A 13279-nucleotide genomic window follows, 5' to 3' on the forward strand; every position below is an offset into this window, starting at 1 on the left:
TTTGCTTTATATGTAAACATGTGACAGTTATTTACAAGTATGCCAACATGAGAGAGTATCACCAAGAGACTGGCAAGCAGGCAGATAAGAGCTAGAGCCCTAGACAGACAGTGGAACAGATGTATGATGTATACACAGATTGTAGATTAGTAATAGAGGAGAGGTGACAACCAATAATAGAGATGAGACTAGGAGAGGGGGGGAAGGAAGAGAGGAAGAAATGGGGAGAGAAATAGAATCAGAGCATCAAGGTCAAAAGGAGAGGAAGAGGGAATGTCAACTTTATCAGTGTCCTTCACACCAGAGGATGCAGGAAGAGACAGGTACTATGCAGACTGGACACTACCTATCAATGGGTAGTGAGAGGAACTTTGAGAAAGGCTTATGAACTTAAAGAAGAAAAAAAAGTTTTTTCAAAAAGAATATAAAAGAGCAACAGGATCACTGGCCTTCTCGATGCCAAACAGTTGGAGTATACACACCCTTGGACATCATCTCTTACCAGTTGTGTGCTGACCCAAGCTCTATGATGTGTATCCAAGCACGGAGGCCAGGCCACTCCCTGGAGTCACTAAAGTCCCTCAGGAGACAGATTCCAGTATCCCAGCCCTCATCCCAAGCCCTTTAACAAGAACATATGTGTGCTCATATATCCCCACAGACACAGACACAGACAAAGACACAGACACAGACACAGACACAGACACAGACACAGACACAGACACACGGGGAGTGGGGGTTCAGAAGGGTGGAGAGACATCAGCCCAGCAAGCAGTAGAACTTCTGACTGTAGCTCTAGGCTGTTGTAAAACACAGGCCAGCAACACAGGCACACCCACAGACATTCGTGTGAATGCACTTTACTATGTTCCTGGGGGACTCATTTGCAGAGAGTCTGGGGCAGGGCTATGGGGAGATGAGAGTAAGTGAGGAAAAAGTGGTAATGAGGTGTGGGGGCAGGGCAAGAGTACAGGGAGATTGAGGGGGGGTAGACAGGGGTAAGACAAATGGGTAAAAATGGAGACAAATACTGACAAACTCCAAGGGAGGCAGCTGAAGGTGATAGGGATGACAGAATTGGGGGAAGGGGAAGCTGGGAGGAATATATGGATGGGCCAAAGGAAAGATAAAGAGAAAAGAGGAGAAAGAGAAAATTGAGAGAAACGGCTGAGAGAGAAAGGGGAGTGAAAGGCCAATTTGAGAGGCTGGGAAGGGAGGTTCTATCTGGCCGGGGGGATGAGGGCAATGTCGGGAATTGAAGAGGGTGGAGCTGTGTCGTAGGATTGCCTGACCTCAGAGCCCCTGGGCAGGCTTGTCTGACGTCAGCCCTCCTCCACCCCCGCAACGTGTTGGTCTTCAAATGGCCCCCCTCCAGCTAGCTTCAGACACACTCGGATTAAAGAGCAAGAGGGAGAAGAGAGATTCCAGGAGGACCCACAGCTATGAGACAGGTGTGTGTGTGTGTGTGTGTGTGTGTGTGTGGGTGTGTGTGTGTTCTGCTGGCATGGGGGTAATTGCTAGCATATGTGTGACCATGTGTATCGGGGACTAGTGAGAATGTGCTTGTATGTGTGTGTGATAAGTTCATGTGTCTCTACATATAACATATGTGTTCCGTAAATTCCTGAGGTGTAGTATGAGTTTCCTTCTGTGTTCATTGCCGTATGTTTGCCAATCATACATGTCTATGAGTCTATAAATTTACGTTGGAATGCCATAGGAAGGAAAGAAAGTTTTGCCTGTGTGTAAAACATGTGTTTGGGTTTTGATTTTATGGGTTCAGAATCTTAGCTGAACTACATTCAGTCACCAATATTCAACCTTTCTTGATCTGTGAAAATAGCAATTTCATATAGTTGGAGTTCATTTAACTGTTCAGTATTTTTTCTGAAATCTTCTCCTTCTGTTCCTTTACCCCGGACCCTTGGTGGCTGCCTGGGTGTTTATTGACATGCTGTTATATCCTCTTGGTATTTTTTCTTCCTGATCCTGAAGCCAGTGTCCTCAGGTCCCGTGAATGACTATCTCAGCCTCCCTGTGCTCAGCCCATGTCCTCAGGTCCCGTGAATGACTGTCTCAGCATCCCTGTGCTCAGCCTGTGTCCTCAGGTCCCGTGAATGACTGTCTCAGCATCCCTGTGCTCAGTTCGTGTCCTCAGGTCCCGTGAATGACTGTCTCAGCATCCCTGTGCTCAGTTCGTGTCTTCAGGTCCCGTGAATGTCTGTCTCAGCATCCCTGTGCTCAACCCGTGTCCTCAGGTCCCGTGAATGTCTGTCCCAGCATCCCCGTGCTCAGCCCGTGTCCCCAGGTCCCGTGAATGACTATCTCAGCATCCCCGTGCTCAGCCCGTGTCCCCAGGTCCCGTGAATGACTGTCTCAGCATCCCCGTGCTCAGCCCGTGTCCCCAGGTCCCGTGAATGACTGCCTCAGCATCCTCGTGCTCAGCCCGTGTCCCTAGGTCCCGTGAATGACTGTCTCAGCATCCCTGTGCTCAGCCCGAGTCCTCAGGTCCCATGAATGACTGTCTCAGCATCCCTGTGCTCAGTTCGTGTCCTCAGGTCCCGTGAGTGCCTGTCTCAGCATCCCTGTGCTCAGTTCGTGTCCTCAGGTTCCGTGAATGACTGTCTCAGCATCCCTGTGCTCAGCTCGTGTCCTCAGGTCCCGTGAATGTCTGTCTCAGTATCCCTGTGCTCAACCCATGCCCTCAGGTCCCGTGAATGACTGTCTCAGCATCCCTGTGCTCAGTCCGTGTCCTCAGGTCCTGTGAATGTCTGTCTCAGCATCCCTGTGCTCAACCTGAGACATGATCATCTTGTGGAACAAGGAGCTTTCATTTGTGTGGCTCTTAATGTTTTGGGTACAGCAGGAGATGGAGATGCCCATATCACTGGCATCAAAAACTTCCTTCTAAGCTGGACCACTTCAGGGCTCAGGTAGGGCTGTGTTTGAGGGGGAAAAATAGAAAAATGAAAAAGTCTAAGAGAAAGAATAATTGTTATTGAGTATTTAAAAGTTTTACCTCAAGTTAGATACCACGCACCTGAGGTCTCACATACTTGGGAGGCTGAGACAGGAAGATGCTTGAGTGTAGGCATTTGAGCCAGTTTGGACAACACAAGAGACCCTGTGTCTTCTTTAAAAGTCCATAAAAACTGTAACTCACAAATACAGTTCAGATTCATGAACTGAATTGCAATATATTATTTTTAAATCTTGAAAAACAATATGGCTGTGCGGGTAACAGTGCTTGTTATTTAGCCTGACAGTCTGAGGTTGGTCTCCTCAACCAACATGGTAGAAAGAGAGCCAGAGCTGTCCTCTGATCTAGACACACACACCATGGCACATGCACTGTGACATGCAAATGCTCACACATATACACAAAGTAAGAAAATGTAATTTTCAAGGAAAAAGAGAGAAAATTAATTCCAGTCATTTATTTGGCCCAACCCAGTGCTTGAGAGGACTATAAATTTTCCCAGCAAACAGGAGACAGTAACGTTTGAGGACATTGCATTGTCCGCATTGCGTTCTTTGCCAAAACAACTCAGTCTTGGTCGTCTACTGCAGAACCAGGATGGACAGTGGGTAAATGAGTAGTGCAGTGTTGTGGCATCACACTCAGGTTAAGGACACTGGAATTTTGAGCTACATGTAACTTTCCTGCTCTGCGAAACATTTTTGTTTCTCTTTTAGCTTTGAAAAAATTACAAGTGTAAAAATATACTTATCTGTACGTTGTAGTGGGAATTAGTATACTAACTACTATTGTCTACTTAAAAGTATGATTGTTTGGGACTGACAAGATGGCTCAATGAACAAAGGTACTTGCTGCTAAGCCTGATTACGTGGCTTTGTCCCCTTACATTGTGGAAGGAAAGAACTGACTCCTGACTTCCACTCACACACCATGGCATGCACCTTCACACAAATAAATGAACAAACAAACAAACAAACAAATGCTTTTGGACCAGGATTGTTTTAGGGACTAGGGCTGTAGCTCAGCTGGTAGAGAGCTCAGCATGCATAAAGCCCCAGGTTCAATCTGTGCACCAAATAACCTGGGTGTGGTGGCTTACCTCTGACATCCCTCAAGTTAGAGGCAGAAGGACCAGAAACCCAAGGTCATTCTCAGACACAGTGAAGCCAAGCCCATGTAACCTTGTCCAGAAAACAAAATAATCATTTCAATGTTTTGTCAAAACAAAATATTAATGAGGCCTCTTGTTTTCTTACCCAACTCCAGATTAAGACTGCAAAATACACGGTTTATCCAGGTTTAGATTTTTATAAAATTTACAGTTAAGAAGAGAAGATTCATGTATTACAGTTCCTCAAATCATAAATACAAGGTTTTTCAAGAAGCGGATGGGGCTAAATGTAATATTTGTCTTAAGTTATGCATTTAAATTATGTATTCATATTTAGAAAATTCTGGGGAATGAATTGAGGGTCTCATGCAAGATTGGCAAATGTTCTACCACTGAGCTTTACGCCCACCACCTTTTAACTTTGTTTTTTTACATTTATGTTATGTGTCTGTGTGTGTGTGTGTGTGTGTGTGTGTGTGTGTGTGTGTGTGTGTTTGCTCACACAAGTGTGGAGGTCAGAAGACAACTTGCAGGAGTGTGTTCTTTCTTTCCTGCACGTGAGGTTTGGGGATCAAACCGAAGTCCTCAAGCTTGGTAGCAAGTTCATTTATTTACTATGTCATTTTTGTTAACCTCTTTTTTTTTTTTTATTTTGAAAAAGCATTTTTGCTAGGTCAACCAGGATGTCCTTGAACTTCAGACCTTCTTACATCATTCAGCCTCAAAAGTAGCTAGGATGGAAGGCATGCATCACCAGACCTGTCAGTTTAATGTTTCTGAGTGTATATTTTGTGTGTGTGTGCCCTCAGCTTCACCTATTCCTGTGGAGGTTGGAAATCAACACTGACGTCTTCCTCTATCTCTTCTCCACGCTCCTCGCACACCCCTTTTAAGAGAGGGTTTCCAGTGAACCAGCAGGTCGCATTTTCAACTATAATGGCTGGCCAGGAGGACCCAGGCACCTACCTAACGGTTTCCCTGGTGCTGGAATTACAGATAGATGCTCAGCTTCTTTGTGTATGCTCACCCATCTCATCAATCTGTTGGTTTTACATTTTAAATTAAGATTAGAAACTCATACAGACGTCGTACTGGCTGTTTTTCAGCTCTGGTCAGTGTTGACTATATTGTGTTGATACCTTAACCCACAAGTCAGTCGGGGAGGGAAGAGCTGGTAGACTAAGATAGAGGAAGCATGGCAGCTAGACTGTGTTTGAACTCTAAGTCCTCTGCTTGCTACTGGCACTCCAGTAGTAAGTCTGGAGAGAGAATTCACCGCTTTGAGCCACAGCAATAAGACTCACTGCGTCTGAGCGCTGCAGGAAAGTGTCTGGTTATGGAAGTTGCTACTTACCCATCTTACGGATGAGAAGGCCCTTTTCGGCCTCCACTGACATGCAAATGCACATGGCCCTGCCAAGTAACTGGACAGTGGAAAGGGGGCACAGGCCAAGCCTCTGGGAATTCAGGGGTGCAATTCTGTCATCTGTGGCTGCTCCTCTGTCACAAGCTTCTGACCACCCTCAATTTTTCTATATATACCATGACTGCAAATGCTGTCATTGGGGGCTCTCCTGAGAGGAGAAACCAGTATAGAAAGACTGATAAATGGCAATAATCCTGGGTTCAACCCCCATAATCTTGGGTGTACCCTTGGGCCATTGCATTTCTGTGCTATGCCTGGAAGATGGGTGTGACAGCAGTACTTACCGAGGGCTGGAGAATAGCTCAGTTGGTAGAGTGCTTGCGTAGCATTGTTCGATCTCCAGCACCACATACACTGGGCATGGTGGTGCATGCCTGTCATCCCAGCACTCCAGAAGTTGAGACAAGAGGATCAGAAATTCCTAGTCATCCTTGGCCACATGTAGACCAGGCTGGGCTACAGGAGTCCTCCTTTCTAAAATAAATAAGTTCATATAAAAGGGTTAAAACAGTACTAACACACATTTTCTATTAACCGTTTAGTACATGGTATTAGTGTCTTGACACAGAAATTTTTCTTTTTGATGTCATTCTTAACTTTATTGCTTTTTCAAATTTTTAAAATTACTTTTTTTGGGGGAGGAGAAGGGGAGGCCAAAGCATGAATTTTAATCAGAGAACATCAAGTTTTCTGTGGGTTTCAAGGTTCAAAATCAGTTGTCAGACTTGGAAGCATTAACCCACTGAGCAACTAACACAAACAGAGGGAAAGCCTGGGAAGTTGCGTTCTGTAGTATCTTTGTACACAAGAGATGCTAAAACTGGGGGAGGGAAGGCGTGATAACTTACTTTAGAAGACAACAAGCAAATGTCTGGCTTGCTGGCTTTACCTGTCTTCCCTGCACTCCGGAGGCTAAGACTGGAGCATTGGGCATTCTAGACCAGCTGGGGGCCCCTTTCTACTAAAAAGGGACGAGGGACTAATAAAATGAGGCATTAAGTCAATAGCCACAATTACTTTAAGTGTGGTGCTCTGGGTATCTTCTTCCTAAGAAGTCCTGGCTTCAGAGAGAGAGGGAGAGAGAGAGAGAGAGAGAGAGAGAGAGAGAGAGAGAGAGAGAGAGAGAGAGAGAGAGAGAGAGAGAATATGTCTCCTCGGTAAAAAGCACTTGCTATCTTTGCAGAAGGCCTGAGTTTGCTTCCCAAAACCAAATGACTTCATGATTGCCTTTAACTTCAACTCCAGGGCATCTGATGCCCTCTTCTCGCTTTCATGTGCACCAAGCACATGACATGTAGCACTGACACACATGCAGATAAACACCCACACCCACACATCACAAAAATAAACAAATAAACCTTTAAAATATAAGATAGATCATTAAAAAGTTCTGAGATGTCACCATGCAGCTTAGGAGGGAGTTTACCAAGAGTAAAGTCATCTCCGGGAGGCTCTCAAGGCTGATCCTTCTCCTTTGCTTCTCACAGGGCATGCGGAAACCCTCAGAGGCAGCGCGTCGCTGCTCCAGCCTGTGCCGTCGGTTGCTCACAATCACCTTCGCCCTGCTCATCCTGGGCCTCATGACCTGGGCCTACTCCACAGGAGTACCTCTGGCATCTGATCAATATGGCCTCCTTGCCTTTGGCCTCTACGGGGCGTTCCTCAGTGCGCACCTGGTGGCACAGAGCCTCTTTGCTTACCTGGAGCACCGGAGGGTAGCGGCTGCTGCGCAGCGAGCCAAGGCGAAAGGACCACTGGACGCGGCCACAGCACGTAGCGTGGCCCTGACCATCTCTGCCTACCAGGAGGACCCCGCGTACCTGCGCCAGTGCTTGACATCAGCGCGCTCCCTGCTGTACCCACGCACGCGGCTGCGTGTCCTTATGGTGGTGGACGGCAACCGTGCAGAGGATCTGTACATGGTGGACATGTTCCGAGAAGTTTTCGCAGAGGAGAACCCTGCAACCTATGTGTGGGACGGCAACTACCACCAGCCCTGGGAGCCCGCAAGCACAGTGGGTGAGGGTTCCTATCGCGAGGTGGAAGCAGAGGACCCTGGGCGGCTGGTGGTGGAAGCATTGGTGAGGACGAACAGGTGCGTGTGCGTGGCGCAGCGCTGGGGCGGCAAGCGCGAGGTCATGTACACAGCATTCAAAGCGCTAGGAGACTCCGTGGACTACGTACAGGTGAGTGCAAGGTTCTTCTGTGTCCCTTGTGTGTGATATCACACCCTCCACTTCATAAAGAGTAGGGTGCACCACAGGCCTTGGGAAGTATAGGCAGGAGCAAGTTCTAAGTCAAGCTTTCAAGATTTGAAGAAATCTTTTTGTCTTTATTTAGTGAAAAGATTTTTTTCTATAGCTATTCCTACTTTTATTCATGCTCCAATATACTATGCATTCATATCTTCAATGTGGAGTCAATCCTGTTTTCCCGTGTGCGTGTGTGTGTGTGCGTGCGTGTGTGTGTGTGTATGTGTGTGTGTGCGTGTGTGTGTATGTGTGTGTATGTGTGCGTGTGTGTGTATGTGTGTGTATGTGTGTGTGTGCGTGTGTGTGTGCGTGTGTGTGTATGTGTGTGTGTGTGCGTGTGTGTGTATGTGTGTGTGTGTGTGTGTGTGTATGTGTGTGTGTGTGTGTGTGTGTATGGTGTGTGTGTGTGTGGGTGTGTGTGTGTGTGTGTACTGTGGAAGTCTGGTATCCAGCTCTATCACTCTCCCCCTCCCTCATTCCTTTGAGACAAGCCCTCCATTGAACTTAAGTCAGGAAGCCCAGTGATACTCTTGTCTACATGCACAGTCACACACAGCACTCACTATGTTACAGGCAGGCACACGCAGTCACACTTAGCTTTTTACCGGGATGCTGCGCGGATTCATATCTGGGCGCTCAAGCTTGCACAACAAACGCTGTTTTCCACCTAGTCATCTCCTCAGGCTGAAATAATTTCTTCTTTCATCACTCACCACACACATTCAGACAGAAACTCTAATTCAATTCTCTCATCAACAATTGATGAATTGATTTAATATGGACATTTAGTTAATCTATCCATACATTTGATATGATTTCTTTTTTCTTTTTTTTCCTTTTGGTGTGATTCTCCTTCCTTGAAAGGTACATGCATCTACCTACACACGCAAAACAGTGCTCAATCACTCTGTTATGATGACAAAAATGTATTGTAGCCAAGCTGCTCCTGATGGATCAGGGCCACAGACCAAACTCTGGAGTTGAACTATGACCCTGAAGAGATGTTATAGAGCATATTTAAAGGACAAAACCACAGGGTGTGCAGGGTGGGCTGTAGCACTGTCCAATCATATTTTGACATAATGGCTTCAGCAAGGGAGTTTCCATTGATGAGAAAAGAAGTAGGTCTCTGGGCCTGGGAACATGAACATGTTTGACTCCGCCAGCAAGATGGAGAAGCTTTCCTTGAGATGTCCTTACAAGCTGTCCCTGAGATTCAGATAACTGTTTCTTCACAACAGAGGCTGTTCAGCTATTGAGAAGTTCCCAGTTCCCATAAGGCCTGGGACTTTGAACTTAGTTTCTCCCTATGATTAAATGGAATCTGAAAATAACATGGTAGTACCTAGAATACGTTTCTTTTGCTTGAACCCAGCAACTCTATCCATTTGGACGCTTGTTGCTGTGATGAAATACCAGACAAAGGCAACCTCAAGAAGAAAGGGGTTATTTTGGCTCACAGGTAGAGGGCATAGTCCATGGTGATAAGGAAGGCATGGAATTAGTAGCTTGAGAAAGCTGATCACACGGCTCCCGCAGACAGAGAAAGGGAAGTGAGGCCCGCTAGCTGTTCCCCAATGGCCCTCTTACCCCACCAAGGCTCCACCTAGTAAAAGTTGCATAACCTTCCAAAACAGCACCATCAACTATGCGACCCAGTGTTCAAACAGGTGAGCCTGTGGGCGACATTTCACATACAAACCACAACACTGAGTGAAGAGAACCATTCCGTTAAAACAAAGATTCATTCACTTAACCGTTCATCCACTAACTTATCCAGGCATTCAATATAATAATGTTGATTAATTTCTTCATGCAATATGGAGCTTCCTTCCTTCTGAAATCCACCCATGTATACATCCAGTGTGGACCTCACCCACTTATTCATTCATGGACCATTTTTGTACAGGGGTTTGCTCTCTCCTCTTTCTTCCTCCTCTTCCTCCTCATTTTCCTTCCTTCAGTGTTGAGGTGTTTGTCATCCATCCATCTATGAAATGCATTCATCCATTCATTGTGATCACTAATATTCTACTGTCTTAGTTTTTATTTTTCATGTTCCTTTGAGAAAATACTCCGGCAAAAACACTTTAAGGGAAAAAGGGCTTGTTTTGGCTCATACTTCAAGGTCTGATTCTTCATGGAGGGGAAGTCAAGGCAGGAGCTTGAAGCAGTTAGTCATATTCCATCCACAGTCAGGATGAATGCTTGTGTTCAACTCACTTTCTCCTTTTTATACAATTCAGGATTCCAGAAAGGCAATGGTATAAACAATCTACAAGCCCTTCCAAGCACCGACTCTGTATAGGGTTCTGGTCTAATTCTGGTGCCTTCTTCCTCACAGGTCTGTGACTCAGACACAAGACTAGACCCCATGGCACTGCTGGAGCTTGTGCAGGTGCTGGATGAGGACCCCCGGGTGGGGGCTGTTGGAGGAGACGTGAGAATCCTGAACCCTCTGGACTCCTGGGTCAGCTTCCTGAGCAGCCTCCGATACTGGGTAGCCTTCAACGTGGAGCGAGCTTGTCAGAGCTACTTCCACTGCGTGTCCTGCATCAGTGGTCCCCTGGGTGAGCGAAAGCAGGCCTTGAAGGGCTTCAGGGGTGGGTGACAAGGGAGAAACAGAGGCAGAGGCAGGTTAGAGTTGATGGCAAAAAAAAATAGGGCTGGGGAAGTTACTGTAAAAAAAGGCTGTGGAAGGGAGATGAGTTTGGAGTAGAGATGGGGTAGAACAGGGCATAGAGAATGCCATGGCATGGTGGGGGTAGTGGTGTCTTTACAGTGTGTGGTCAGGTAACAGCCACGTTGGAATGGGCAGAGAGTTAAGCATAAGACTAGAGCAGTTTGGGGGGGTGCAGATGGTGAGAGACAATCTAAGAACAGGCTGGAGATGATGGGAAACAGAGATGCGTTAAGCACAACTTTGGCCACTTCAGAGGCTGATGCTTCTGTCCTCACTTTACCTAGGCCTATACAGGAACAATCTCCTGCAGCAGTTCCTGGAGGCCTGGTACAACCAGAAGTTCCTGGGCACCCACTGCACTTTTGGGGATGACAGGCACCTCACCAACCGCATGCTCAGCATGGGCTATGCTACCAAGTAAGTTGAGGGGACCAGGTGATCAAGTGTTTGAGAATGCCAGTGAGTGTCCCTGAGACAGACACAGAGAGAGAGAGAGAGAGAGAGAGAGAGAGAGAGAGAGAGAGAGAGAGAGCAAGAAAAAAAAATAGCAACTGCCTATTGTTTTTAAATTACTTATATTAGTATTATATTATCAGTATGCCTGGCTAGCAATCAATTAAGACACAGACACTTGTTATATTTTTAAATAGCCTTAGTTAACCTGTGGCAGGGCAGACATTAATCCTCTAAACTACTTCCCCATAGTAGTTTCCCATGCCATCTACTTTCAATCATTTCTATCAAGCTACCTCCCATCCTTAATCCCAAATACTTGCTAATGTTCTTCATTTGGGCCGAATTGTCCACCCACACTAGTGTTGGCTCTGTTTATTAACAATTAAACTTTATTGTACAACCCAACTAGCATACACAAGAAGGAAAAAAAAAGGTTAAAGGGACAGAAGAATGAACCTTCCGGTATCCGTTCCACGGGGTCCTTAGATGTCTCTGTCCCGAGAGCTGGTCTGGTCCGTTTGCTCTCTCTCCGCGCTCTCCTCGCCTCAATCTGTTGTTTTGTCTTCTCACCACCTTCCCAGTCACATGCAAAGGGCGGTCTCCTTCTCCCTTCCAGGGTCAGTTAGGAAAACAATAGCCACGGTGGGGTTCCCAGGTCAGCTTCCTGAATTCCAAGCCCAGGAAGGCTCCAAACAGTCTGTCACAAGGTATTCATGGCTTGCCCCAAGGGTAAAGCCCGCTAAGACTGCTTCCACCTGTGACAAAGCTTAATCTTTCCCACACACTAGTTTCTCTTCCATCTAACCCATGGTGGCCTTCTAATCCTCTCCTCACAGGACCCTCAGGTCTTCTTTCTTCATCCTCCTCTTCTTCTCATAATCCTATCTCTCTCTCTCTCTCTCTCTCTCTCTCTCTCTCTCTCTCTCTCTCTCTCTCTCTCTGGAACCTTAGCCACACCTCTGCCTCCTCTGCCCTGCCCATGTGGGATGGCTTTTTATTCATCAAAAGGTGGATCACAGAGACAGCAAGCAGTAATTAGCATCAAAATACATTAGACCATCCCCCAACAACTGCCTATGGAGGAGAGTGCCTGATCTCCATGAAGCACACTGGAGGAGAATTATTTCGGTGACAATATGAATTAGGTTACTAAGTCTTCCTTAGATGCTGTAGAGGCTCAGCAGTAGGCAAAGGGCACGTGAATTCCTTCTCGCTTTGAGAAGAGAATGTATCTGTCAGGTGTGGAAACCTATAAAATGTTTTATGACTTTTCCTAGGGAAGAGGTGAAGTTTTAACTTTTGTTTCTGCCACAAATATCCTCGACCAAAGACATCTTAAGGGAGAGGCTGCTTATTTGACTTGCAATTCCAGATCACTGTAGGTCACTGAAAGCCAAGGCAGGAACCCAAGCAACCAGATATGTCGCCTTCAAAGGCAGAGAGAAATGAATGGAACTTATCAGGCTGCCTCCTCCTCCTTACTATTTAGCTAGCTTTCTCTACTCTTACACGACCCAGTGCCTGCTCTGTGATGTAGTGCTAAAGTCCCAGTGAACAATCAAACGTGCCCACAGGCCAACCTGACCTAGACAGTTCGTCAACGGAGGCTTTCTTCTCAGGTGATTCTACGCTGGCTATATCAAGTTGACAGTCAAAACTAGCACAGATGTAAACAAACATCCATTGACTATAATCAGGGCACAGATGACAGCCAAAACAATCAAAGAAGCAAAAAAAACAAAAAAGACTAGTTTTGGTGTCGCCTTTGATGTTGCCGCTGGCCATCTGGGACTTTCTTTAATTGGGATTCTATGTAACCTGCATGGGTGTGGCAGGACCTGACAATTTAGTCAGCACTTACTCATGTCACTGATGGTGTTAGTGTCAATGACTATAATATTAGTCATGTCTGTAGTAACAATATTACTCACAGTAAAAACAGCAGTAGATCACATTGCTTGAGCAATTACTCAAAATTGCTTGGCATTTCAATCTTCGTGCAACCCAGGCTGTTGTAAATATTAAATCATGGTACAGACCCATAGAAAGGATGTTGAGAAGGCTGGAGAGATGGCTCATTAGTTAAGAGGGCCTCTTCCAGAGGACTTAAGTTGAATTCCAACACCCATATCAGGGGCTCACAATTGCTTCTAATTCTATCTTCAGGGAACCTGAAACAGTTTTCTGGCTTTCTTGCACATTAATACACATAGGAGCACTCTCTCTCTCTCTCTCTCTCTCTCTCTCTCTCTCTCTCTCTCTCTCTCTCTCTCTCTCTCTCTCTCTCTCTCTCTCTCTCTCTCTCTCTCTCTCTCTCTCTCTCACACACACACACACAGTGAAACACATACACATAGATAAAAAAATTAAA

At 46.1% G+C, this 13279-nt stretch overlaps 2 protein-coding genes across 2 annotated transcripts in view; one reads left to right on the top strand and one right to left on the bottom strand.

Moving 5' to 3' along the window:
- Window positions 1-13279, top strand: part of HAS1 (hyaluronan synthase 1) — a 15252-nt gene continuing 1973 nt past the window's right edge. The window contains exons 1-4 of the mRNA XM_084771944.1: window positions 1-1451; window positions 7005-7703; window positions 10114-10339; window positions 10737-10869. Coding sequence (XP_084628070.1) covers window positions 1443-1451; window positions 7005-7703; window positions 10114-10339; window positions 10737-10869 — 1067 coding nt within the window. The 5' untranslated portion in view covers window positions 1-1442. The remainder of the gene's footprint in view (window positions 1452-7004; window positions 7704-10113; window positions 10340-10736; window positions 10870-13279) is intronic.
- Window positions 10310-13279, bottom strand: part of SPACA6 (sperm acrosome associated 6) — a 25017-nt gene continuing 22047 nt past the window's right edge. Inside the window, exon 9 of the mRNA XM_084771954.1 lies at window positions 10310-10364. Within this exon, the coding sequence (XP_084628080.1) occupies window positions 10325-10364 (40 nt within the window). The 3' untranslated portion in view covers window positions 10310-10324. The remainder of the gene's footprint in view (window positions 10365-13279) is intronic.

Source organism: Acomys minous (assembly GCF_964271855.1).
Source record: "Acomys minous genome assembly, chromosome: 2".
Lineage (NCBI taxonomy): Eukaryota > Metazoa > Chordata > Mammalia > Rodentia > Muridae > Acomys > Acomys minous.